At 35.8% G+C, this 27523-nt stretch overlaps 2 protein-coding genes across 11 annotated transcripts in view; one reads left to right on the top strand and one right to left on the bottom strand.

Moving 5' to 3' along the window:
- Positions 1-27523, top strand: part of NDUFA4 (NDUFA4 mitochondrial complex associated) — a 711072-nt gene that overhangs the window by 540891 nt on the left and 142658 nt on the right. The gene's annotated exons all lie outside the window — the stretch shown is intronic.
- The window catches only part of PHF14 (PHD finger protein 14), a 200367-nt gene that overhangs the window by 68878 nt on the left and 103966 nt on the right, over positions 1-27523 (bottom strand). Inside the window, exon 17 of one of the 10 annotated variants that reach the window (XM_050783018.1) lies at positions 11192-14676. The exons of the other annotated variants lie outside the window; for them this stretch is intronic. Coding sequence (XP_050638975.1) covers positions 14652-14676 — 25 coding nt within the window. The 3' untranslated portion in view covers positions 11192-14651. Of the gene's footprint in view, positions 1-11191; positions 14677-27523 lie in introns of those variants that run through there. 10 annotated transcript variants of the gene reach the window in all.

The following is a 27523-nucleotide window of genomic DNA, read 5'->3' as shown; positions in this document are numbered from 1 at the left end:
TGGCATATAAGCCCTCAATAAATCTTGGCAACTAATGTGAAGGCCAGTAGATTTTATCATACACTATGGTAGTATTTTTCTGGAAGGGAAGAAATTATATTCTAATACATAACTTAATCTACATAATATCATTTAAATATATAATTGGAACAATTTCTATTTCACATTGCTATGTACCCCAGTTACCTGACTTCTAAAATGGAGGTATGTATACCTCATAGAACTGTTGTAAGAACTGAATGTGATAGTAGAGTCAAATATCAGAAAACAGTCTGGGATACAGTAAGCATCTAACATTATCATTACTATAATTCCCATTTAAAATAACATTTTAAAATAACTTTAAAATAACATTTCACTGGGGAGATCAATCAAATTTCAAAATTTGTGTCCAGTCCTATTTTCAAATTCATTTCACCTCGTTTCATTATTATGTTTATTTTAAGTGTCTATTTCTTATGTCCAAAGAAATATAAAATCAATACAAATAAACACCTTGCTATAGGAGTAACAGATGAAACAGAATGCTTAATTTAAAAATGAAAGAAAAATCAAAAACAATATAGTTGGCTTTTCAACTAGAAGTTGGATTATACTTTTTTGTATGACTCTAAGGGTTGAAATTTTTAGTAAAAACGTATCAGCTCACTTAGAGAAATCATTGACAGTTCCTGCCAAGAGGGAGGAAGGGGCTCACAGCTCTATCCCTGACAAAGCTCGTTCCCTGCTGCTTAGTAGTGATGCTAGGCAGATAAATCAAGTGTCAGATGAATGGTGAGATTACAGACTTTGGGATCTTTTTTGAAACTGTATATTTGTTTTGGAATCTCTCAGTTATAAAAGTTACATAACTTGAGAAAAAATGAAGTTAATGTCTTCATTTTAAAGATAAGACAATGACATTAGAGGTAACTTGATTCAAGGTCATGCATTTAGTCAATAGAGGAATTGTGGTAAGAGTCTCAGTCTTTCCAAATGATTAAGTATATAATATATAATCCTTCTCTTGTATAATTTAACAATATTAACACACTACAATGGAAGATAAAACTGCAAAAACAAATCTTACAGAAACATAAATGTGTAAAATGAGAAATATTTCACTGCTGTAGGTGCTTGAAATTATATCATTTATTACTCTAAAATTGTGTACCCCAGAAATACCACACTTCACTATGTAATATATACCACGTTCAGGCTTCTGTTTTCTTTAAATACAAATTACTTGACTATAGTGCATCTATTAAAAATGTTTTAAAATTTTTAAAATCCAAATATTTATAACATAAACAAAAAGTATGTATGAATAATACAAAGACACTTAAAGGTCTGAGGTTAAAATACAGATTTTAAAGTCAAAGAAAGTGATAAAATAAATACTAAATGTGTTAGACAGGTTAGCCATTCCATGTGTCTAACAAAATCAGCAAATCAATTTAATTATAGAAAAAATATACCAAGTGAACACTTTTAATTTAAATTTCACCAGAATACCACCTTAATAAGAAAAGTCCAGTGGCAGCTGGGCTACCCTCATTATCCAAATATGAATATTTTGAAAATTAAACCTCTCTTCCCCAATTTTTACTAAAAGCATTTTTAGTAAAAAAAATTTTGAAAAATTTTATTTAGTAAAATATTAGTTATAAATAATATTTATATTATTTTAATATAAATATTTAAATAACTAAAATATTATTTAGTTATAAATTTTCAAAAAATTGAAAATTTTTCAATTATTTGAAAAATTTATTTAGTAAAGGCATTTTGAAAATAACGTTTAAAAATTATAGCACAAAATTTATTAAATTTTCTAATTCTTTCCTTAGAATCTAATCTCTTGATGGCATACAATGAAGTATCATTTTAAGTCTAAAGACATTTATCTTAAGTCACTGATCACTGCTTTTTATAAAACTAGGTCTAAGGCAAAAAGGAAACATTCTTAGTGGCAAGGATGGCCAAGTAAATTTTATGAACAAAATACAAAGCATTTAATTTTAAATCTTACACTGTTCCGTGTGTAAGGCCTCTGTTACCCTAAATTGTTCAGTAAATGTCCAAGACAGCCTTGGAAGAACAGTATTTAGAGAATGAAGTAAAGAATAGCAGGGTGCAGTGAGGAATAAAGAAGGAAGAGAACACATGCCCTGCTCTGGATATTAGTGAGGACAGTGGTGCACTTTCCACGATGACTGGCCATTTTATCAGGCGAGGAAATGAGCCAGAAGGTTGGGGGAAGTGAGACATAGGAGAGCTGCAGAACCCAATTATACACTAGCAATAAAAATGAGGAGAGGCAAGGCAGACAGAGTGGGATCCAAGGGAGAGATAATCAGAAGTGAGGAACAGAGAACGAAGCCAAGAGAAAATAGCAAAGAAGCTAAGGTGAATAGAATAACATGGCAGAAAGTAGAGGCTAGACACTGAGAAAGGTCTCAAGGAAGTCATAGGAATGGGAAAGGAAGAGAATGGATCAAGAAATGTTTTAACAAAAAACTGTTTCCAAAATATTTTGATATTTTCAGCTTTCAAATTATATCCATGGCTAAACGTTTTTAAATGTTTTGAACAGAATCATTAAAAATATGTGAATAGAAGTAAATACATTGAAATACTATAAGATTATAGGTGATTTCAACTTACTTTTAATATTTTTGTATATACATTTTTATAATGATCAAAAGCTTTTAAAAGAAAAATATTAATTTTTCTACTTACAGTCCTTTAACTTTTTAAAAAAGACTTTTTTTAAAGGAATATGTTAGATTTACAGAAAAATCAGGTAATACATAGATTCAAATACACTCCCTACCTACACACACACACACACACACACACAAACACAGACATACACACCCCTTCCTTTAAATTTAAGTGTTAAACTCTTCATTTTCCCACCATGGGCCGTTTGACAGCTCAGAGTTAGACAAAGATGAAGGAGAAGATAGAATAGAAGAAGGGACAAACAAGATTTGGGAGTGTGTGCACTTTATTGATTCTTATGCAGTACAATGATGTTAAACAAGATGCTGAGTTAGATAAATGGGTATCAACAATGAACTTTGAGAATCTGAAGGGAAGGTAAACTTTCAGATGAGGATTGAACTAGCCTGAACTGTACCTCTAGCATTAACTGTGGTAAGGGAAAGTACTCAAACAATAGCTGCATAACAACATGGTGGGGATATACTGATGAAGTTCAAAAGTTAGGTAAATTTTTGAATAGCTCAATATCTCAAATTCCTCCTACCCTGGAATCCTAATTCACCAAGAAATTAAATTGTGATTTCAAATAATAAAGGCGTACTACTATGCCCAATGGTAATCACTAGTCATAATTTAGAAAACTGAGGAGATTCTGATATCAGTACGTATGATAGATTAGTCACCTTAAATCTATCAACATTAGCTTTTATTTATAAACTATTATCTATTTTAGATGTCATAATAATTTTAGATGCCATAATAATTCTAAATTGTGGCAATATGAATAAAATACATTTAAAAGTTCTAGTCCTGGCCAGCCACGGCAGCTCATGCCTGTAATCCCAGCGCTTCGGGAGGCTGAGGCGGGTGGATCACCTGAGGTCGGGAGTTCAAGACCAGCCTGACTAACATGGTGAAATCCTGTCTCTACTACAAATACAAAATTAGCCGGGCATAGTGGTGCATGCCTGTAATCTCAGCTACTCGGGAGGCTGAGGCATGAGAATCGCTTGAACCCGGGAGGCGGAGGTTGCAGTGAGCTGAGATCGTGCCACTGCATTCCAGCCCAGGCAACAAGAGCGAAACTCTATCTAAAAAAAAAAAGTTCTAGTCTACTATCTCTACTATCGCTAGGGCAAGATACTATCAATGAAGTAAATAGGTACTAAGATTAAATCTACTGAATTGACTGAAATCATTTGAAGATGAGGTTGATTTTTTTTTTCAGTATATAGTGATAAGTCAAAATTCCAGAAAATCTTTTGAAGAAAACACCAACAGAAATTGGTAAACTCAAGAAATAACTTTACTTCCTATGTAGTTCCTTACTAATCACCATGACTGTCCTGTGGGAAGATTATCTTGAGTTCTTTTTAAATGGCTGTAAAAACCCGATATATCCAAACAATTCTTAAAGGTCCACTTTTCAAATCTGCTTTATCTTTTTCTTTTCAAATCTGCTTTATAATTGGCAACAATCAAATAGAGCTTTTAATAAAGTTTTAAAAGGCTGCTGGGTTCTGTCCCAGGCTAAAGTAACATATGATAGGAAATACCTGTAAATGAACTGGAAAATGGTATCCAGTTCCCTTTCTCCTAGTGGAACTGTCAGGTCAGTATTAGCATTCAAAAACTTTAGGATAAGAATATCCTAAAGTGAAAATATATTTGATGGTAGTTACTGATGAGTAGTAATTATGCAGGATGATCTTCTTTACAAAATACAAGGATGGCCCTAAATGGTTTTAATCCCAGTTGAAGTTTACATGCAAATATCCATGCATGCATATACTCAGACACTGAAAAAGAATAAAAGAAACAAAATGAACTTCCCAAGACTGAGAAAACCATGTGATTAAGGAAGACCTCTTTATTCCTTATTTAAAATAAATCTTTAAAAGTTAGCATTCTGACAAAGATATAAATCACAGCACCTTGAAATAGAATTACAAGTTATGAATTCAGAGTATAGCCCCAAAGCTGACCTTCTATATACAGGTAGAGATATATCCCCTGACTAGAGAACAACTAGAAAAAGATGAGTCTCCAATTTCAAAGGTGATGAGAGCAGGGTAAAAAAAAAAAAAAAAAAAAAAAAAAATCCACAGAATCAAGGTGAGGTTTTATCTCATACTCTAGTTGAGTTGTCCATGATGATGCTTGATACTTACATTATGTAGCGATTATCATTTTGTAGGTGATTATAGGAGCTTCTCATTTGAAACACAGAAAATAGAAAATTATTTGACTTTTTTTTTTGCACTTCTCCCAATTTAGTAGATAACAAATACGATTTAAAATCCACCGAAAAAACATTTATTCTCTACATTCAATGGATGCCTGAGAGTATTAGGAATTAATTCTCCCAGGAAACCCAGGTTGAGAAAACCTGATCTTATTTCCATCTACTTCTAGGGATATAGGATTAAAAGAAATGCCCTTGACTCAAAAAAATTGGGAAATAGTTCAGCAAAAAGCTCACAGAGGAAATTGAGTTAACTACAGAATCATATCCTCAGAACAAATTATCTTTTGAGAAGCAGCACAGGCCTCATGCTTAAAAGTACAGATTCTGGAGAAGTAGTTCCTGGACTAAAATCCTAGCTCTGTCAGTATCAGCCTGAGACTTTGAGAAAATGACTTAATCTCCACGTGCCTCGGTTTTCTCATTTATAAATGTAAATTAAAACAGTAACCACCTCATAGAGTTTAAGGATTAAATAAGTGTATAAAGTAATTAAAATAATGCTTGGCATATGGTTGCGGTAAGTGCTTACTTTCCTTCACTATGAGTTCAACTACAACCACTCTTACTATCACTACAATTTGTTCTAGTTTACTACTGCTGCTATTACTATAAAGCTGAAAATAGTGATTACTGGCAGTTGACTTGTGTTCCCTCAGGCTCAGTAAAGTTTCTGAAGTTTCTTTGAAAAGCCTCTGGCTAGAATGGAAAAACAGTAACAACAACAACTGGAAATAACACTCCTTCTATCCTAGCAAGAAAAAACAAGATAAACTACAAAATTGTAACTTTTCAAGCCATCAGAGAGCTGATGTCAGAGGGCAACCAAGTGGCCTGAAATCCAAGAAAGATAGGCCCCATAAAAGAGGGATGGGATCCAAGCTCTGGATCACCTGTGGCAGAGCATGAGAGGAAGAGCTGCTCAACACTACGTGAGTAAGAATTCAGTTATGAATTTTAAAGGTTTGCTAAAGATGAAATGTTGGCTAATAGAGTACAGAAGCCTTGGGAGCCTACAGCTCCAGGGACGGTTACCTTCATTCACAAACTTTTTTCCAGGAACCTTGTGGTAGGCTGAATAACAATAACAAAGAGTCCATGTTCTAATGCCCTGAACCTGTGAATATGTTACCTTGTATGGTAAAAGGGATTCTGCAAATATGATTAAGAATTTTGAGATGAGGGGCCTGATATAATCACAGGAGAGAGTTCTTATAAGAGAGAAGTAGGAGAAGTCAAAATCAGAGAGATAAATAGATGTGACTATAGCTGCAAGAGGATGGCGTCACAAACCAAGGAGTGTAGAACAACTTTAATGCTAGAAAAGGCAAGAAAATGGGTTCTACCCCCAAACACTCTAGAAGAAACCAGCCTTGCTGAACACCTTGACCAAATGAAACTGGTTTTGGACTTATGTCTTCCAAAATTATGAAAAAAATGTGTGCTGTTTTAAGCTACCAAATTTGTAGTAACTTGTTCTAACAGCCATAGAAAACTAACAGACACCTCCACCAGGTACTCAAGAAAAAGATTCAGACAAGTTGGGCCATTAGAAAGACCATTCACTAGTTGGTGGTGTAGACCTGGAGAAGGGGAGCAGCCACCACAGTGGGAAAGACCCAAAGTCTCACCCAGACCCTTCTCCTTTAAGGAATAAAAGCCATAATGTCATTAAAAGAAAGGCTGTAAACCCTGTTGCCACACAGGGAACAAAGCAGTTTCACTGTGAAGAGAAAAAAATATAAGAGGAAAAAAAATCCTCTACTCCTACAGGAGTGACAGGAAACACTTCTGGGCCCAGTATACTACCTTGTATCTTTTAAAGGTCTCCTACCCCCGAGAGTCAGAAAGAAACTCCCTCACAAGATTTGCCAAAGACACAAACCAGAATAAGGCTGCCATAGGAAAAAGGGCCAGGAACAATGAAAAAGGCCTACATTCAAGAACCAAACCTGTGGTTCGTTGGAGGCTGAAGGCTGAGTTTGAATGAGGAAAATTAAGAATTCCTTTGGCTAATACCACCAGACCAGCAAGCACTGAATAACACGTGACAGCAGTCTACTACTAAGTAAGAGGAAAGACAGTGGAATGGGGCTTCTTCAGTAGCACAGGCATATAGAGAAAGGTGAAATTTAACAGGGGAGTACAAATGACAAAAAGCACTCTGGCATTACAACCCCAACCAGAAACACAGGAAATAGTAAAGAAATCTGAAGCCTTGTGGTACACTGAGATAAGCAGAGCAACAAGAAAACATAAGCCCGGCTCAACTCCAGATTAAACTGACTCAACTCTGCCACACTAACAGCCTTGAAAAAGAACAGGTGTGCCCTTTCAGGCATAAGTATTCTACTGTTCAACTCATGATGTCCAACATTCAATCAAAAGTTATGAGGCATGCCGGGCACGGTGGCTCACGCCTGTAATCTCAGCACTTTAGGAGGCAGAGGTGTGTGGATCACCTGAGGTCAGGAGTTCGAGACCAGCCTGGCCAACATGGTGAAACCCTGTCTCTACTAAAAATGCAAAAATTAGCTGGGCGTGGTGGCGCACACCTGTAATTCCAGCTACTTGGGAGGCTGAGGCAGGAGAATCACTCGAACCCAGGAGGAAGAGTTTGCAGTGAGCCGAGATAGCGCACCATTGCACTCCAGTCTGGGCAACAAAGACTCCATCTCAAAAAAAAAAAAAAAAAAAAAAAAAGGTTATGAGGCACATAAAATGAAAAAAAAAATCCACTGTCAAGAAACAAAGCAATCAGCAGAACAAACTCTGGGATGATGGAGATATTAGAGTTGCAATTAAACTAGAAATCATTAACAGAAATATACATGGAAAATCCTCAAAATATTTGGAAATAAAATACACTTCTAAATAACCCATGAGTTAAAGAGAAAGTCCTAATGGAAATTAGAAGTTTAGAATCTAAAGCCTGAAAGCTAGTTTTGCTTGGCAGGGCTGTATCACACTTTCTGACTAGTGAAAACAGATCTGTCTCAGGAGATAACAGATACAGTGCTATTTCAGAGCAATCTAGAACGTTGCTATGCCAATCTGGCTCAAGGGTCACTATTGGGGGTAAAAAACACTCTTTAACTGGTCTGTTATTTTACATATAGAGCTTTTAATAATTCTGAGTTTATCAGCACCTGGCTTCAACATTTTATAATACCATTTTGGCCAAGACAATTGTATCGCCTCCCTAAAAGCTCTAAGAGTCAATGATCAGGTTCAGCTAGTAAAGAATGGAGCTCTTGGTATCATGACATCTTCACATTACAACAAAAAGAGACTTCAAAAAGGCAATTCACTAGGTTTAGATGAGTGATATGTGGGCATATGCAAAAAAGGCATATGCCCTTAAACTCTTAAACTTCTTAAACTTAAACTCTGAGGTACCATTCCTAAATTGTTCACCTACTGATTGGAATCTTCAAGGGTGAGATCCAGGCCTGTTTTTGCTTGTTTTTCTGTAATTCCTTCTACAGGTGACATTTTTGTATCTCTAGCCAAGCTGAGAACCGTATCTTAGGACTTCAGCTTAAAGGGCTTTATTTATAAAGCGGTGATTGTTATAGTATAGTCTCCAGACCAGTAGCAACTGTATCACTTGGGAACCTGTTAGAAATACAAATTCTTGGTCACCACTTCAGAGTTTTAAAACAGAAACCCATCTAACAAGCCTTTCAGGTGATTCAAATGCACCCTAATGTTTAAGGACCACTGTCTTAAAACAGAGCAAATTCAGCTGGGATGAAGGTAACCACAAAGAAAAATAGAAACAAATACAAAACAGATAAACAGGGTAAAAGACAAATTACAAATATTCCACAACTTTAAAGTGAATCAGCTGACATACAACTAAGCACAGATAAGTATTATTTATATACAGAGATATTTCAGTCAGCAAAACAAAGCTTAAAAACGGCAGAGTATTAAAATCTCATCTTGAGGCTCTGCTACTTGGCAATTAAATTTCTCTGGAGTCAGCCTGTGACTCAACTAAACCAAGGACACCTACATAATTCTTTCAGGTGTTCCATTCTTATAGAGCATGATTTCCTGCTGTACCTTCAATATCCACTGAAAGACACAGTCATTTACTTAAAGCAAAGGTCAGAAAATTAGAATTGAATACTTAAGGGGTAAAGAATAAATGTGTAACAGTTACCAAATTTATTTCCAGAGTTCTATTCCTCTTTATATTCATTTTTATTTTATTTTCGAGAAAGGGTCTCACTCCATCACCCAGGCTGCAGTGCAGTGGCATGATCTCAGTTCACGGCAACCTCTGCCTCCTGGGTTCAAGCGATTCTTCCACCTCAGCCTCCAGAGTAGCTGGAACTACAGGTACGCACCACCATACTCAGCTAATTCTTGTATTTTTAGTAGAGACGGGTTTCACCATTTTGCCCAGGGCTGGTCTTGAACTACTGGGCTCAACTGATCTGCCCACCTTGGCCTCCTAAAGTGCTGGGGTTACAGGCGTGAGCAACCACAAGCAGCTCCTCTTTGTATTTATAATCCCATAACTTTAAATGCTTTCTGAAAATGTCTAATTCAATAGACCTTAAAAAAAAAAAAAACCTTCGTAACCCTCTATTCACCTAGTGTATTTGTCTCCAAAAAATAAATATAGCCAACTCAACTTTTTTCTGTTTCTACTCTCACCATTCTCTCCAATTATTCAGCTTGGTCATCCAGTTTGCTTTAAACGCTTCCCTTTCTTCCTTGCCTTTCCATTTTTGATGAATTATCTGCTGCAACCCTAGTGTGATGTTATGTTTCCTAGATCTTTCTGATCCTTTGCATTTCTTCTTCCATCAGTCTAGGTTCACAACCTTCAAACTGGTCTTCCTCCAGCTGCCCATGTGTTCATCAGGTATATCACCACAATACCAGTCTTTTACAATCATCTCCTTTGTATCACCCCTTGTCTTCAATAAATCCCCACTAGACTGTTTAACATCATTAGCTTGCACTCAAGGCCCCAATCTACCTGTTCTCTTAAACCTACATCACACACGACTCATATGGTCCCAGTTTGTGTCTTTATTCATGTCTGTTTATTCCCTTGAAGGATTTGCTACCTCTAATTCAATCTCCTAAAACCTACTCATACTTCAAGATTCAATTCACCAGTCACCTTTGTTTATCTGAAGACTTCTCCTTCATCCTTTTAGGAATGATCCCATGATGCTATGAATTCTTCTGTCTCTTATAAACCCTCTACATAACAATTTAACATATGAGTAAGTGAATGTCTTTCAATATCTTTAATATGAAGTAGATTCAAAAGTAAATCTGGTGAGAAGAAACAAACACAGGAATCTTATTTTTAAAGGGAAAACTAGATCCCACAATTTCTTTACAGTTACAAGCTTCAGAAAAAGTCATATCTTCAGCCAACATGCTCAATGCTTTACATGAAACTCAAACTTCCTTTTAAAAAAGATCCACATTTACAGACTATGTCACAACAAGGTCCTTGATATAATCAGGCAATTTTGCAGTTCTTTAATAACTGACATAAATGAGTAACCTGAAAAGGAAAATATGGGTCTGGAAGATTTCAGGAAGTCACTTAAGGAAAATTATTGACTGATATAATTTCACTTGCTTGTGACTGAATCCCATTGATTTAGTCCTTTGTAGGCCTATCTTCCTTGTGTAGCTATCTTTGTCAATCTGATTCACTGGGCAATTACAGGGAGTGCCTACCAGTTTCATTCAAAGCAGACCTTCTCCTCTTGCTATGATTCAGAGAGAATATACTTAAAGAATTACTTTCATGTAGCTCGATTAATCACTTCTCACAGAGCTCAACTGGCTGCCTATTTATTAATTAAATCACACTGAAGGCTTCATGGAGGCTTCACGCATAATCTTAAGTATAAAAAAAACCACACACATACACACATAAAGAAGGCATGAACAGGCTAAGTGCAGTGGCTCATGCCTGTAGTCCCAGCACTTTGGGAGGCCAAGGCGGGCGGATCACCTGAGGTCGGGAGTTCGAGATCAGCCTGACTAACATGGAGAAACCCCGTCTCTACTAAAAATACAAAATTAGCCGGGCTTGATGGCACATGCCTGTAATCCCAGTTTACTCAGGAGGCTGAGGCAGGAGAATCGCTTGAACCCAGGAGGTGGCGGTTGTGGTGAGCCAAGATCATGCTACTATGCTACTGCACTCCAGCCTGGGCAAAAAGAGTGAAACTCCTTCTCAAAAAAAAAAAAAAAAAAAAAAAAAGAAAGAAAGAAAAGAAAAGAAAAAAAAAGAATGCATGAACAATTCTACACTAAAGTCACACCATAAAGTCACACTTTTAATAGTATATTCATGAGGCAATAATCAACCATTCTAACTTTCTCCTCTTCTACTCATAATACTTTTATCAAACTTGCCTAAGTATTTTAAGAATATAGACATATGTTAAGTATCTCATTTAAAAAATGTTTCCAGAGTTCTGAATTTCACTTGTTACACCTTTTTTGTCCTTTTTTTTCCTTTTTGTGGAGAATGGAGTCACACTTTGCTGCCCAGGCAGGTCTTGAACTCCTGGGCTCAAGCTATCGTCCCACATCTGCTTCCCTAAGTGCTGGGATTACAGGTATGAGCCACCATGCCCAGCTGAATTTCACCTTTTAGAGAAATCATGGTGTGTTCAAATACGATCCAAGTTTTAAAAGATATACATATATAAAAGTCAATGAATTGTTTGTGCCTCAATGCATATCCTTACACCTTATTTAGTATACTGCATAACTAACTGAAATTATATACACAAAAAGCTGATAACTTTAATGTTTTGAGGAAGAGATTTGATGTTTATTTCATTTGAATATGAGTTGCCCTACTCAGTGGTGGTTCCTGATAAAATGTTTGTCTTAGGTTTTTATTTGCTGTGGCTAACCGATCAGGGCTACTTTTTAAAAATATCTAATTAATCTTTGAGTGTGTCTGTGGTCAAAATGAGGCTCTACTTAAATGTTACATTCATGAGATTAACGTACTTAAATTTTTGCTGAAGAATTTTATTTTACTCAGACTCCTACCATTCTAAAATAATACCATGCTCATTTTTTGCTCTCTTCTAATCTCTAGCCACTTATATGTAACAATTTAGTAGCATATACTTAGGACATAAAACAGGTTTCTTCATTCCTATATAAATAACTTATAATCTATAAATCTAAAGAAGATACATAATTTTTTAATACTGATTTGTTATAGTTTATCACTACCCTCCTATACAATGTTTTCAGTTGTTTTTATTTGGGGAGTTACAGGTTTTTGGTGGGAATAATTTTCCTAATATAACTATAGCTATAAATGTCTTTTTATATTAGCATTTCTTTATTTCCTTATGATAAATTCCCAGGAGGAGGGTTATTATGATTTAAAAAAATTTCATGACTAACAAAACCAAAACAGTAAGAAAATGAAATTCTTCATTAAAATGAAAAAGCAGGGTTATAAATGAAATACATTACATTTATAAAAGACATTTAAAAATGGATGAAAACCAAAAATACTCTGTTATTTTCATTAGTTATTAATGCATAAAAATTTGACAATTTGTCATGTTGGGAAATAGGACAGTGTGTGTGTGTGTGTGTGTGTGTGTATGTGAACAATACACATTACCTTCTGAAGTTAATACAGTCTGCCCTGCGTATCTGCAGGTTCTGCATCAATGGATTCAACCAACCATGGATGGAAAATATTTGGGGAAAAAAACCCAATAAAAAATAGCAATACAACAATAAAAAAATACAAATAAAAAACAATATGGTATAACAACTATTTACATAGCATTTACATTGTATTAGGTATTATAATAAGTATTTAGAGATAATTGAAAGCATACAGAAACAGAAGCATAAGTTATATGCAAACATGATGGCATTTTACATAAGGGACTTGAGCATCTTCAGATTTTGATATCCAAGAGTGGTCCTGGAACCAATGCCCCACGGATATGGAGGGATGACTGTAACAATGATAACTCTGCAGTTATATTTTATACTGAATGAAACAAAGTGGACTATTCTATAAATTAGAACTTGTAAAATTATGTTTTATAAACAATAATTGTCCTGGGTAACTTTTAATTGTTATGTTAGTTTCAAGTTATACATTTTAAAAATCTTTTTGCCCCCATTCAACTTCTTAAAGTAATCATAATGTTTCTAAATTATGTATTTCTTATTACATATTTCAAAATGTTTATCCAATGCCAGAAAAGAGTGACAAAGTCTCATACATGTGTCCATGTGTATCACATACATACCACATACACAGATGAAGTATGGGCCAAATGAAATCACATACAGATTATTAAGTGAGAAGACCCCTAGGAGTCAAATATAGTTGTGGTTATAATTAGCAATAGTCAGTAAAAGGAGTAATTGCGTGAGTACAGACTCCCTAGAAGTCAATCATTGGAGCAAAGCCAAAGATTATGGCCCAATATCATAGTACCTATATCTAAAACAACAACAACAAAAAACCAGGTCAAGAAAGAAGAACAGTGCTGGCCGGGTGCAGTGGCTCACACCTGTAATCCCAGCACTTTGGGAGGCTGAGGCACGCGGATCACAAGGTCAGGAGTTCAAGCCAGCCTGGCCAATATGGTGATACCCTGTCTCTACTAAAAATACAAAAATTAGCTGGGTGTGGTGGCGTGATCCTGTAGCCCCAGCTACTCGGGAGGCTGGGGCAGAAGAATTGCTTGAACCCAGGAGGCGGAGCTTGCAGTGAGCCAAGATCATGTCACTGCACTCCAGCCTGGGTGACAGAGAGAGACTCCGTCTCAAAAAAAAAAAAAAGAAAAGAAAAGAAGAAGGGCAGTGCTTTCTATTACCATAAAATCACTCCCGGAAGCTAAATTAGGAGTTCTCAATTTGTTAACAAATTTCTTTCAGAATAGAATGAAAAGGGAACCCAGGGACTTTACAAAATAAAGTATACCCTTAATTATTTTATGCTGCCAAAAACTGGATTAAGATGTAGAGAGATCTAATTTAACTGACTTGATATTACCCAAAACAGTAAAAATAAGCAAAAACTAACAGTACACTCATATTTTTAGATTAAAGATAAAGCAGAGATTTCAGTGAAATAGGTACTATCCATAGAAACCCAAGAGAATTGACTATTAAGGGTAATAAAACTCAATAATTTAAAATGCATCATATACATAGAACCACAAAAGCCATGAAAACAATGAATTAAATTACTATACAAATTATATTAAAATGATGACAAAAACTACCATTCCAATCTAACCAAAATTTCAATGTTTTGTATATAAAAATAACATAGCTAAGCCAAGATCCCATTAATATCTGATAATTATAACTTTTAAAATATTAAGTACCACTAATTAAAATCCACAGACTGTTTTTTCAATTTGTTTATGTACTGGGGGCATACTATGTGATAAGCATTGTCTTGGGACCTGGAATATTAAAATTAATTTAATTATTAAAAAATGGTGCTTATACACTAAGAATCATAGAGTGACCAAGACATATGGACTAAGTATACGTGATCGAGAAGCCCTCATCCTAGAGAAAAAGACGAGATTATTTCAGAGAGAAGGTATAACATAAAGTATAAGAAAAGCAAGATGGCATAAAAGCAACAGGATAGTTTTAGAAAGGAAAAATGACCTACCATGATCTAAATTTAGGTCATCTGGAGCTGTGAACAGCTGGAAATGAAAACAAAAAGACTGAGGCTGGGTTTGGAGGGCCTTGTAAGCCATGCTATAAAGTCTAGATTTACCTTGCAAGAAATGGGAAGCCTCTGGACAAATTTAAGTACAAGAGTAACAAATTCATGTATTAGTAAGACAACTGGATACAGACTAGAGGTACTCAAAACTAGAGAAGGTGATAGTTATTGCAACGGTCCAGGAGAGAGTTGATGAAGGAGAATAAGCACTACATATTTTTATTCATTTAATCCTCATAGCAATTCTAGAGGTAAAAAGGATTATTATCCTCAGTTTACAGATGAGGAAACTAAAGCATAAAGATTATGTAACTAGACAAGTTACAACTAATAAATGCTAGGTGAAAATCTGAACCCAAATAACTAGGCTCCAGAATTCAAGCATTTAACCACAATTAAAAAAAAAAAAAAAAAAAAAAAAAAAACTATTATGTTTGGCTACTGATAAAAACTAGGGAAAAAAAACTGTACTTATCAGTAGCAAATTCCGGCACTTTGGGAGGCCAAGGCAGAAGGACTGTTTGAACCTAGGAGTTCAAGACTAGCCTGGGCAATACAGTGAGACCCTGTCTCTTAAAAAAAACACAAAAATTAGCCAGGCACACACCTGCAGTTTCCGCACTCCAGCCCGAGCAACATAGTGAGACTCTGTCTCAAAAAAAAGAGAAAAAAACAAAACCAAGAAAAGATAGTGTTTTAAGGAGGAAGGTTGGTCACCAATGTTAAATGTTGAAATGAGGCCAAATAGGATGAGTATTTAGAAAATTAAAAAATGATTAAATTTAGCAATACATTGTTCACCACTGACATCTACGATAGAAACAATAATTTTTGCCTTTAGAATTAATCACCAAACATGTACTCAACACCCTTAAGATCCAATATATTAACACGAAAGTTTACATCAATGATAGCTTCAACATGTTTTAAAATCAGCAGTCCTGATATTCAAAAATTAACAAAATAGAGCCTCTGAAAACTAATAAATTGTTTTAAATCAACAGAAAAATATGACAATCTGGTAAAGCAAAACAGTATTTTTATATCAAGCTAATGTCACAATGTGTAATTAAAAAATTATTTTTAGATGACACAATATCTCAGTAAATCTTTAAAACATGTCAAGCAAAACTGTACATAGATCATCTAAACGGCAAAGACAGATAATTTGCATTTCCTGCCTAAAGTATATCTGTTGTCTATTTCATAACATATCAAATTAGGTTTTAGTTTTTCAGACACAAATATCACAACACAGAAAAATATAAATTTCAATTCAGCAAAACATACCATTAGCAATAAAGCAAAAGCAAAAAACCCAACAACCTCAAAGAAAATATGTGCAACTTGTACAAAGATATGTAATAAACTCATTTTTAAGAAAGAAAAAAAAATCTTTGAAGATAAAGTGGCACAGGATATGGAAAGGCAATTCAGATATGAAAATCCAAATGGTTCATCAATATATGAGTGAATAAACATTCAACCTCATTGTTACAAAATACAATCAAAATGCCAATTTTCATCCATCAAATTGACAAAAATCTCTGCTGACATCATTACACATTCATGTCCAGTGGGTAACAAAATAATATTATCCATCAAAATGTAAAATAGGCATATAATTTTGGCCTAGCACACTTAGTTTGGAATAGAAATTAAACAGAAAAGAATCAATTTTCAATAGGGAAATATTACAGTAAATTATGATACATCTAAATTATATTGTGTATCTACTTAAAAAATGGCTTAGTTCTATATTTACTGAGAAAGTCCATTATGTATTGTGAGGTTAAAAACAAACAAACAAACAAACCCATAAGAGTAAACCCTATAATAGCTAGAATGGGAATGAAGAGGAGGCCACCAGTTGGCCCCGAATATTTTGCTTGTACTTAGAGGAAAGAAGTATGCATGATGATATACTAATTCTGTGCCCTCAAAGGGACAGGTTTAGAGGATGTAAGAAGAAAATAACACTTGGTCCTTTAAAAATAAATCCAGTAAGTTAATACTTATGTTCTAATCGCTATTAATTATCTTCAAAATAAAAGGCTGTGTATGCTGAAACATTTGCTTTTCTAATATTTTTTTCAGATTGTGAATGTGTATACATATTTTGAAGTTTAAGTTCTATAACTATTTTTACTCTATTTTAAACAAATAGTAATGGTTGTAAATACTTTGAAGTTTAAGTTCTATAATTATTTTTACTACATTTTAAACAGATAGTAATGCTTGTAAAAATAGTGTCTTTTAAGGTATCTTCTCATATCCTATGTAATGTTATACTCCAATGAAAACAACCACAAATTGTGCGGATTCAGATAAAGTTCTCCATAAACCTCTGCTTGAATCTACCTATTGTCCCAGAGGCACATCCTATCTTCTCCTCCTCTGGAATGCCTTCCTCCATTATTTTTTCCTAGCTTAAATTTAGCCAATTTTTGTACAGCCCCACTGGTTTTACTGGCAACCACTCATTTTTAAAATTATCTTACTAAGTGAGTCTATCCCAAATAAGAATTCCCATTAGGTAAAATTAGGGAAAACAGGCCAGGTGTGGTGGCTCATGCCTGTAATCCTAGCACTTTGGGAGGCCAAGGGGGTGGATCAGGAGGTCAGGAGTTTGAGACCAGCCTGGTCAAGATGGTGAAACCCCGTCTGTGCTAAAAATACAAAAATCAGCCTGGCACGATGGCAGGCACCTGCAATCCCAGCTACTCGGGAGGCTGAGGTAGGAGAACTGCTTGAACTTGGGAGGCGGAGGTTGCAGTGAGCCGAGATCGCGCCACTGCACTGCAGCCTGGACGACAGAGCAAGACTCTGTATCAAAAAAAAAAAAAAAATAGGGAAAGCAGATTATTTTTATGTAACAACTTCCTGTGGCTTTCTGGTCACGATGATCTGGGGTGGGGGTGCGGGGAGAAAGAGAGACAGTGTGCACACACCTAGAAGGTAAAGCAGAATGTAAGTGAGGAATAAGACTCCAAACTATAATTCTGGAATGTTGGAAAAAAAACTCGGAGTCTTAAGGAAAACGAGCACTCAAAGGATTTCTCAGCAAAGCAAATTTACTTCTGCGCAGAAGGGTGCTTCTCTTTGGCCAGTCGCCACGAGAGCACGTAGAACAAAGGAGAGTTAAAGTTTTTCTCCCTGACACAAATCCTGCCCCTGTGCCCTTTCCCCATTGTCTGTGGTTGGACCAATTCTCCAAACATCTGAACTTTTTCTTAGATAAGGTGGGCACACAAGGGAGAGGGGAGAAGGGGTAGAAGTCATCTGTGATAAGCTAGAGAGCTAGTTTTCTTCTCAAATAAGGAAAGGAATGTGAGCTAGTACTGATAAAAGCCATTGGTGCTGTGGCATGCCTGGGCATGTAGTAAAGGCAGAAAGAGAAGAAAAGAGAAGGGGAGGGGTACTGTGGATTAAATAAAGGATTAATAGGCTATTTGAAGAGAAATCTTGTCATATCCCACATGCAAGAAAAAAATGAAACCAAAATACTACTGAGTGTGAAGGCTAAGACTAAAGAGAGGCTCCTGACATAGCTGAGTGGAAGTACTATGTGTGATAAAGAAGGAAATGGAGAAATAACTATTTGGTCAGGATAAGCTGAGTATGTTTAGTTATCTCTAACTCTTTATATTCTAGTAATTGTGATATAAGGAAGACTGGGAAGTACAAGTCAACAATTCATTGTCATTAAGTCAGAAAGACACTGAACGCTGAGTTTATAAATCAGAAAGTATAAATGATTGAAAAAGGAAAATTCAGCTTATCTGCAAATAATGCAAAATAAACACTGCAACTGTGAGGGAAGAAAAATTATAAATTTGTTATGTTAATTTAGGATAGACAAACTAAAAGAGAATTCACTTTGTTTCATGCCCTTCCATTATGGTTTTATTAAATTTATGTTTTTGTTTGTATTGTTTTTTGAGACAAGGTCTCCCTCTGTTGCCCAGGCTGGAGTACAGTAAAGTGATCATGGCTCACTGCAGCCTCAGTATGTCCCAAGCTCAATCAATCCTCCCACTTCAGCGTCCTAAGTAGCTGGGAGTATAGGCATATGCCACTACGCCCAGCTGATTTTTAAAACAATTTTAGTAGAGACAAGGTCTCGATACATTGCCTAGGCTACTCTTAACTCTTGAGCTCAAGCAATCCTCCCACCTTGACCTCCCAAAGTGCTGGGATTACAGTCGTGAGCCACTGCACTCAAACTGATTTTTTAAGGCAGTCAAGAGATATCTAATATCCAGAGTCTCCTATGAGACTTCTACGTACACTATTAGCTTTTAAAAACCAGTTTTCTGGTATAAAAGTAAGATACTTTCACTATCAAAAACCTATAAAGACAGAGAAAAGCTTTAAAATGAAATAAAAATATTTATAAAAAATTAAGATCATAAACTTTTTTTTTTTTTTTTTTTTTTTTTTGAGACAGAGTCTTACTCTGTCGCTCAGGCTGGAGTGCAGTGGTGTAATCTCAGCTCACTGCAACCTCCGACTCCCGGGTTCAAGTGATTCTCCTGCCTCAGCCTCCTGAGTAGCTGGGACTACAGGGGCATGCAACCACACCTGGCTAATTTTTCATATTTTTACTAGAGACAGGGTTTCATCCTGTTAGCCGGGATGGTCTCGATCTCCTGACCTCATGATCTGCGTGCCTCAGCCTCCCAAAATGCTGAGATTACAGGTGTGGGCCACTGCAATAAATCTTAAACAAATATGGGATAATTTTAACTTAAACTTAAATGTTTTCCCACACAGGAAATACTCTTTTTCAAATGGCTGAATAAGGGGTCAAATAAGAGGAAAAAAATTTATGGTATATTATTTATTTATTTAACTATTCTTGTAATACCAGGCATTTGTGTTGGTTCCAAATATTTTTCACTATTATAATGAGCACCATAAAGAATATTCTTATATAAAAATCGAGCTAATTTCAGAATATTCCTAGAAAGAGTCCTCCAAGTACTGTTATTTTACAAATAGTATTGTCATGCTTAATGCCTTTGACTCACATTGCTAAATTACTCCCCAGAAAAGTTTTACTACTTCAATTTTCTACTACCAGGGTAAAAGGGTATTATAACTTTCTCTGTGCTTATCTCATTTTCCAAACTAGAATGACACATTACTTGCAAGTACTTCTTTTATGGTTTCATATATATATATTTATACACACAAAGTCACATATATATACATATAAATACACACACACATATACATATATATTTAATTTCAATAGCTTTTTTGGTGTAAGTGGCTTTTGGTTACATAAATGAATTGCATAATGGTGAAGTCTTTGATTTCAGTCTATCACCTTAGGCCAAATCACCAGCAACACTCTAGGAATGACAACAGTTTCTTAGACATTATCTTCATTACTGTTGTAGCACAATTAACACACGGATTAGTAAAATTAACTAGCTGTTTCTGCTATATGCAAAATTTAAGACTTTGTGCTTGATGGCCCTCTAATGCACTTGCTCATTAGGGTATGCTTTAATCACATCACTAACAAAGTACTTCAGTCATTTTTAGTTGAAACCATTAGGATATATATCCGCACTGCAGAATGTCCTGAACGGTACTTTTGATCTAGAAAAGAGTTGTTTGCAAAAAATGAGGTAAGATAAAATGAAGACAAAGAATTGCTGACTAAATGTAAACCCTTCTATTTTGAGACATCAGGGAGAAAAACTAGCAGAGTTAATGTTTTTTAAAAAACTGAATCTAATCTATACCTGCAGAGTTCCATAAAGAGCAATAAAATCTACTGAAAAAGTCACTTAGTTGAGTGAAAAGGAACTACTGATGCCATATTGAGAAATTCAACCCAAGTTTCCATTCCCTTAATTGAAATTGCAACTTTTATGAAAAATTCTATAATTCTGAGAGGAAAAAAAACATCAAAGTAATGTTTAGTCAGTCACTACCCAATACATTTTTAAAAGTGAGATGTTAACAAGTATGCATGTGTAATACAAGTTATCAAGCTTTTTTTAAATTTTACTCTTTTTAAAATAATGATGTGACAGGGCCTACACCTAGGTACTCCACATCAAAGTTAAAACTGAAAATCTAATGCTACAAAATTCTTATAAAGTCTATTTTGGTAAGTTACTTCCTCTATCCAGCTACACTTGGTATGTTCTTTTTTTTTTTTTTTAATTTATTTATTATTATTATACTTTAAGTTCTAGGGTACATGTGCATAATGTGCAAGTTTGTTACATATGTATACTTGTGCCATGTTGGTGTGCTGCACCCATCAACTTGTCAGCACCCATCAACTCGTCATTTACATCAGGTATAACTCCCAGTGCAATCCTTCCCCCCTCCCCCCTCCCCATGATAGGCCCCGGTATGTGATGTTCCCCTTCCCGAGTCCAAGTGATCTCATTGTTCAGTTCCCACCTATGAGTGAGAACATGCGGTGTTTGGTTTTCTGTTCTTGTGATAGTTTGCTAAGAATGATGGTTTCCAGCTGCATCCATGTCCCTACAAAGGACACAAACTCATCCTTTTTGATGGCTGCATAGTATTCCATGGTGTATATGTGCCACATTTTCTTAATCCAATCTGTCACTGATGGACATTTGGGTTGATTCCAAGTCTTTGCTATTGTGAATAGTGCCGCAATAAACATACGTGTGCATGTGTCTTTATAGCAGCATGATTTATAATCCTTTGGGTATATACCCAGTAATGGGATGGCTGGGTCATATGGTACATCTAGTTCTAGATCCTTGAGGAATCGCCATACTGTTTTCCATAATGGTTGAACTAGTTTACAATCCCACCAACAGTGTAAAAGTGTTCCTATTTCTCCACATCCTCTCCAGCACCTGTTGTTTCCTGACTTTTTAATGATCGCCATTCTAACTGGTGTGAGATGGTATCTCATTGTGGTTTTGATTTGCATTTCTCTGATGGCCAGTGATGATGAGCATTTTTTCATGTGTCTGTTGGCTGTATGAATGTCTTCTTTGTTCTTACAGGTGCAAATAAACTTTGAACTCATTTTATTTGGAATAACTTTATGACATTCATTTGTAATAAAAATGTATCCTGTTAAATTTGACAAGAATTCATCTTTTAGATCACTGAGTCTATTCATATTTTGTTTCTTTGTATCATCAGCTCTAGTAATATGCAACAAAAGTGACAATCAAAAGTATGGCACTTTATGAGTTACATGCAATTGGTAACTTCTATGTCATAAAGCTTTCCTGATTATTGACATGTCATTTATGATCAAAGGTTACTAAGAAGAAAAAACAGGACGATGAAAATGAAGAAAAAAATTTAACTGTAAAGAACAAACAAGATCATTTTTGATAATACAGCTAAATGATTTTGTATATCACTACAATGTAAAAGGGGAAAAGCCATGTTCCTAACATATTTAATTAATTTAATTTGAAAACAGAGAGTCCTATTATAGAATTTAGTGCTTGGTCACTCTTCCCCTACACTCCTATACTAACTTTGGTTTCTTTTTAATGAAGAAAAAGAAAGTCAGCAAAACAAAATGCCACCATTAAATCATTTTGCAAAATTTTATGTCAAAAAAAAGTAATAGGAAACACACACATCAAGGGAAAGGTTACTATTCTTCCAGAACATCTTTTCACTTGGTTCATGGTTCATTCTTCTACATAACTACGCAGGCACTACCAATGGCTTTTTTCTCTAGGTTTAATGTGGCATTTGAAAGATTATGGCATTTTCAGGAAACCACAGTGCGGTGATTTTAGCAGTTATCTGGCTGAAAGTAATGCTGTGATTTAGAATAACTGCTCAGCTTATATGCCATGGTAAAAGCCAGCTACTGAGCCATCTCACAAAGACAACCTAATTCTTGATATTTTATTAATAATACATGAGGTCAGTCTAGAGACAGCAGAATTAGAAGAAGCTCCTTTTGAAAGGGCACATACTATCTATCTATCTATCTATCTATCTATATACTATATTTAGATTAAATCTTTTTAAGTTCATTGTAATAGGAAGAGCTCATTCAAAAACTGATAACCTTAATTCATCTTAGTTTAGGGTAAATGTAACTGCTCCTTGAAACTGTTTCACAGAAGGAATTTAGGCACTTAAGAATTAAAATAAAAAGCAACCATATATCATACATTAGTAGCTACATAGAGAATAAATATGAGAAATGCTAAAAATACTTATGCAGATAATATAATTCATATTAATCCACATATTTTAGTCCATTTAAAAGCTCAATTTATTTTGTTTTATGGAAAGAAAAAGAAATTTTTCAGATTAAAATAAAACATTTTCTACTACAAAATGTTTCTTACAAACTTATCTCAATTAGTAATAAATGAAAAGTGACTGCCTTATAATTAATTCCCATGTTTTTGATAGCTATAGTCTAAAAAATACATAAAGATCAAAACTTTAAAAATATGATGGGTCAATAATACAATTAAAAATAGCACTGTTGGGTGAGAGGCTTATTCTATAAATGAGTCAGATTCCTTACACCTGAATAATACTTTGCATTTCTGAATTTCTTTCTCTGCTTCACTTCTGAAGCATTACAAAATCATGAAATTTGAAAATTAAAAGGGATTTTCAAATCAATCTAATGCATTGCTCATTCTGTGAATGAGATAACTGGCTCCCAGAGAGGTTATTTGCATTTCTCATGGTTATACAGCCTCTCCCTGGCAGAGACTTAACCAAAATTTCAACCTCTTATTTTTAGCTCTGTGCCCTCTCCCCAACATTTTTCCCTAGTTAGTTATTGACTGAATTTTCAAGTGAGGTTCATTTTTTGTTATTCCCTAAGATAAATATTAAATGCACTACCACTGCCCAGAAAAGAGGCAGGATAATCATCCTAGTTTTCCTAGTTAACAAACCTCTCCATGTATGTCAACAATATTAAGGGGAAAATAGGGTTAAGCTAATGACACACATCCCACCTAGAGAATAACTGAATAAGGATAAATAAGGGAAAAAAGTAAGGTTAGATAGCTTCTCTTCTCTTTCAACAGAAAAAATGTGAAAGCATTTCTATTCAAATATCACAGTGTTAACTAAAATACCCGCACGCCACATACACTCAGGCATTTTAATACTTGAAAAAGATAAGTCTAAGGTTATGTAATTCTAAGGTTATGTCTTTGTGAAATTTAAGCCTCAGTTTCATGCATGCTGAAGAGAGAAGCAACTTAATGGTGCAAAACTTCTCAAATAAAGAACAAACTGACATTTATTTTATGAAGATCATGAAATAGATAATGTTCTTACTTGCTAAGCTTACTAAATTTCAAGGGACTGCAATTGTCTATTACTTTGTATTGCTCCACTCATTTAACTGATCCCTCCTCTCAAAACATAGTAATAATAATAATAAAAACAACCTCTAAGATCACAAGAAAACAAGAGGTTATGTATGAGGCTTATCTGTTCTCCAAATCATACTCACAAAATGCAAATACAGTGTGCTTGAATCTGTCTCTGTTTTTTTTTTTTTCAGACGGAGTCTTGCTCTGTTGCCAGGCCAGAGTGCAATGGTGCGATCTCGGCTCACTGTAACCTCTGCCTCCTGGGTTCAAGTGATTCTCCTGCCTCAGCCTCCTGAGTAGCTGGGACTACAGGCACGTGCCACCATGCCCGGCTAATTTTTGTATTTTTAGTAGAGATGGGGTTTCACTATGTTGGCCAGGATGGTCTTGATCTCTTGACCTTGTGATCTACCCACCTCAGCCTCCCAAAGTGCTGAGATTACAGGCCCCACCGAGCATGGCTGAATCTCGCTTTTTTTTTTTTGCACTACTGGTTAATTCAAATGCTTACATTTCTAACATTTTACATAATTATGCCTATATATTCAGAGGTTTCTTCAATTTATAATTAGAGCAATAATATGTGTTGATCTTTAAGACAAGATCTACAAGGGACTACAAAAGCATTTAGTAAACAGATGACCATAATGAACATTACTAATGACCAAAAGAGTAAAAGTGTAGATGGTAACATACTATGAATTTCCCAAACAGCAACTTTCATAGATACAGATAGTATTAAATGTAGTACATATGAATTAAATATGACACATGGCATTTTGATACGTGCACATACAATGTAAGTACAATGTATATATTAGTATTATATTAATATACCACTGAGATACTAACATACCTTACAGTTATCTGAAAAAGGTGTAATCTTGCCCAAAAAAAAAGGATTTGAAGGCTGGGCACAGTGACTCATACCTGTAATCCCAGCACTTTGGGAGGCCAAGGCAGGCGGATTGCTTGAGAATAGGAGTTAGAGACAAGCCTGGACAACACTGCGAAACCCCATCTCTACCAAAAATACAAAAATTAGCCAGGTGTGGTGGTGTGCACCTGTAATCCCAGCTACTCAGGAGGCTGAGGCAGGAGAATTGCTTGAACCCAGGAGGTGGAGGTTGCAGTGAGCTGAGATCATGCCACGGTACTCCAGACTGGGCTACAGAGTAAGACTCTGCCTCAAAAAAAAAAAAAAGAAAAAGAAAAAGAAAAATTAAAAACATATGCAAGATAAGCATCTCTAAAGAAGATTCAGTTCCCAATCAGTGCTATGATCTTCATTCAAAATAAAATATAAAAAATCCAATGACATCTAAAGCTAAAAAGCAGACAGTACATTTTAATAAAATCATTTAATATTAAATAAAATAAAACAGCATGCTTAAGAGAATAGAGGTTATAGCACTGAAGCCTCAAAGAACAACAAATATATTATTGAAAACCATAAAATAAAGAAAATAAAACATCAGGTATGATCATGAAAGGGATGCCACCGATTAGCCTTTAACAAATTACATGTATCAAAGAAAGTTTTACCGACCACACTGTTCAAATGTAAATTATGCTGAGACTATAGAGGTTAAAACCATGGACTCTGTAGCCAGACTGCCTAAGTTTAAATCTCAGTTCCAACCCTTTCCAGTTATGCAACTTTTTTTTTTTTTTTTTTTTTTTTTGAGACGGAGTCTTGCTCACTCTGTCGCCCAGGCTGGAGTGCAGTGGCACAATCTCTGCTCACTCCAAGCTCTGCCTCCCAGGTTCACACCACTCTCCTGCCTCCGCCTCCCGAGTAGCTGGAACTATAGGCACCCACCACCATGCCCGGCTGATTTTTTATTTTTTATTTTTTTCGTAGAGATGGGGTTTCATTGTGTTAGCCAGGATGGTCTCGATCTCCTGACCTCGTGATCCACCTGCCTTGGCCTCCCAAAGTGCTGGGATTACAGGCGTGAGCCAACGCGCCCAGCCTAGCTATGCAACTTTTAAGCAGTTACTTAAGCTCTATAATTTAGATTCTTCATCAATTCAAAGGAGATATAAATACTGCTTATTTCACAGGGTATCTAAATGACTTAATACATGTATGTAAGATGCCTGATACATACTGATATAGTTTGGATATATGTCTCCTCCAAATCTCAGGTTGAAATGTGACTTCCAATGTTGGAGGTGGGTCTGCTGGGATGTGTTTGGGTCATGGCAACAGATCCCTCATGAATTGCATAATAATAATAATAATAATAATAATAATAACCTCTTTCCTTCCCATGGGAATGAGTGAGTTCTTGTTTATTCACACAAAAGCTGGTTAAGAATCTGGTGCTTCTTCCTTTCTCTTGCTTGCTCTCACTATGTGATATGCCAGCTCCCCCTTTGCCTTTTGCCATGATTGTAAGTTTACTGAGGCCTTGCCCGAAGCAGACGCTAGTGCCATTCTGCTTGTACAGCCTGCAGATCCGTGGGCCAAATAAACTTCTTTTCTTTATAAATTAGCCAGCCTTCGGTACTTCTTTATGGAAATACCAACTAACACAGAAAATTGGTACCAAGAAGTGTGGTGTTGCTATAAAGATGTCTGAAAGGCCAGGTGAAGTGGCTCACACCTGTAATCGCAGCACTTTGGCAGGCTGAGGTGGAAGGATTGCCTGAGCTCAGGAGTTTGAGACCAGCCCGGGCAACATGGTGAAACTCCGTCTCTACTAAAACTACAAAAAATTAGCCAGGCGTGATGGCATGTGCCTGCAGTCCCAGCTACTCAGGAGGCTGAGGCAGGAAAATTCCTTGAACCAGGCAGACAGAGGTTGCAGTAAGTCAAGATCACGCCACTGCACTCCAGCATGGGTGACAGAGTGAGACTCCGTCTAAAAAAAAAAAAGATATCTGAAAATATGGAAGCAGCTTGGGAACTGGGCAATGGGCAGAGGTTGGAAGACTTTGGAGGGCTCTGACAGGAAGACAAGGGAAAATTTGGAACTTTACTTACAGTATTAAGTGGTTGTGGCCAAATGCTGATAGAAATGGGACACTGAAGGCCAGGCTGATGAGGCCTCAGATGGAAATGAAGAACTTATTGGGAACTGGAGTAAAGGTCACCCATATTATGCCCCAGCAAAGAACTCGGCTATATTTTGTCCATGCTCTTGGGATCTATGGAAGTTTGAACTTAAGAGTGATAACACAGGTTTCTGGTAGAAGAAATTTCTAAGCAGTGAAGCAGTTAAGATGTGGCCTGGCTGCTTATAACAGCCTATGATTAGATACAGGAGCAAGAAAATGACTTAAAGTTGGAACTAATGTGGCCGGGCACAGTGGCTCATGCCTGTAATCCCAGCACTCTGGGAGGCTGAGGCGGGCAGATCACAAGGTCAGGAGATCGCGATCATCCTGGTTAACACGATGAAACCCCGCCTCTGCTAAAAATACAAAAAAATTAGCCGGGTGTGGTGGCGGGTGCCTGTAGTCCCAGCTACTCAGGAGGCT

This window comes from Macaca thibetana, chromosome 3 (assembly GCF_024542745.1).
Source record: "Macaca thibetana thibetana isolate TM-01 chromosome 3, ASM2454274v1, whole genome shotgun sequence".
Classification (NCBI taxonomy): Eukaryota; Metazoa; Chordata; class Mammalia; order Primates; family Cercopithecidae; genus Macaca; species Macaca thibetana.
The sequence above is the reverse complement of the archived record's forward strand: the minus strand, read 5'-3'. Positions and strand labels throughout refer to the sequence as shown.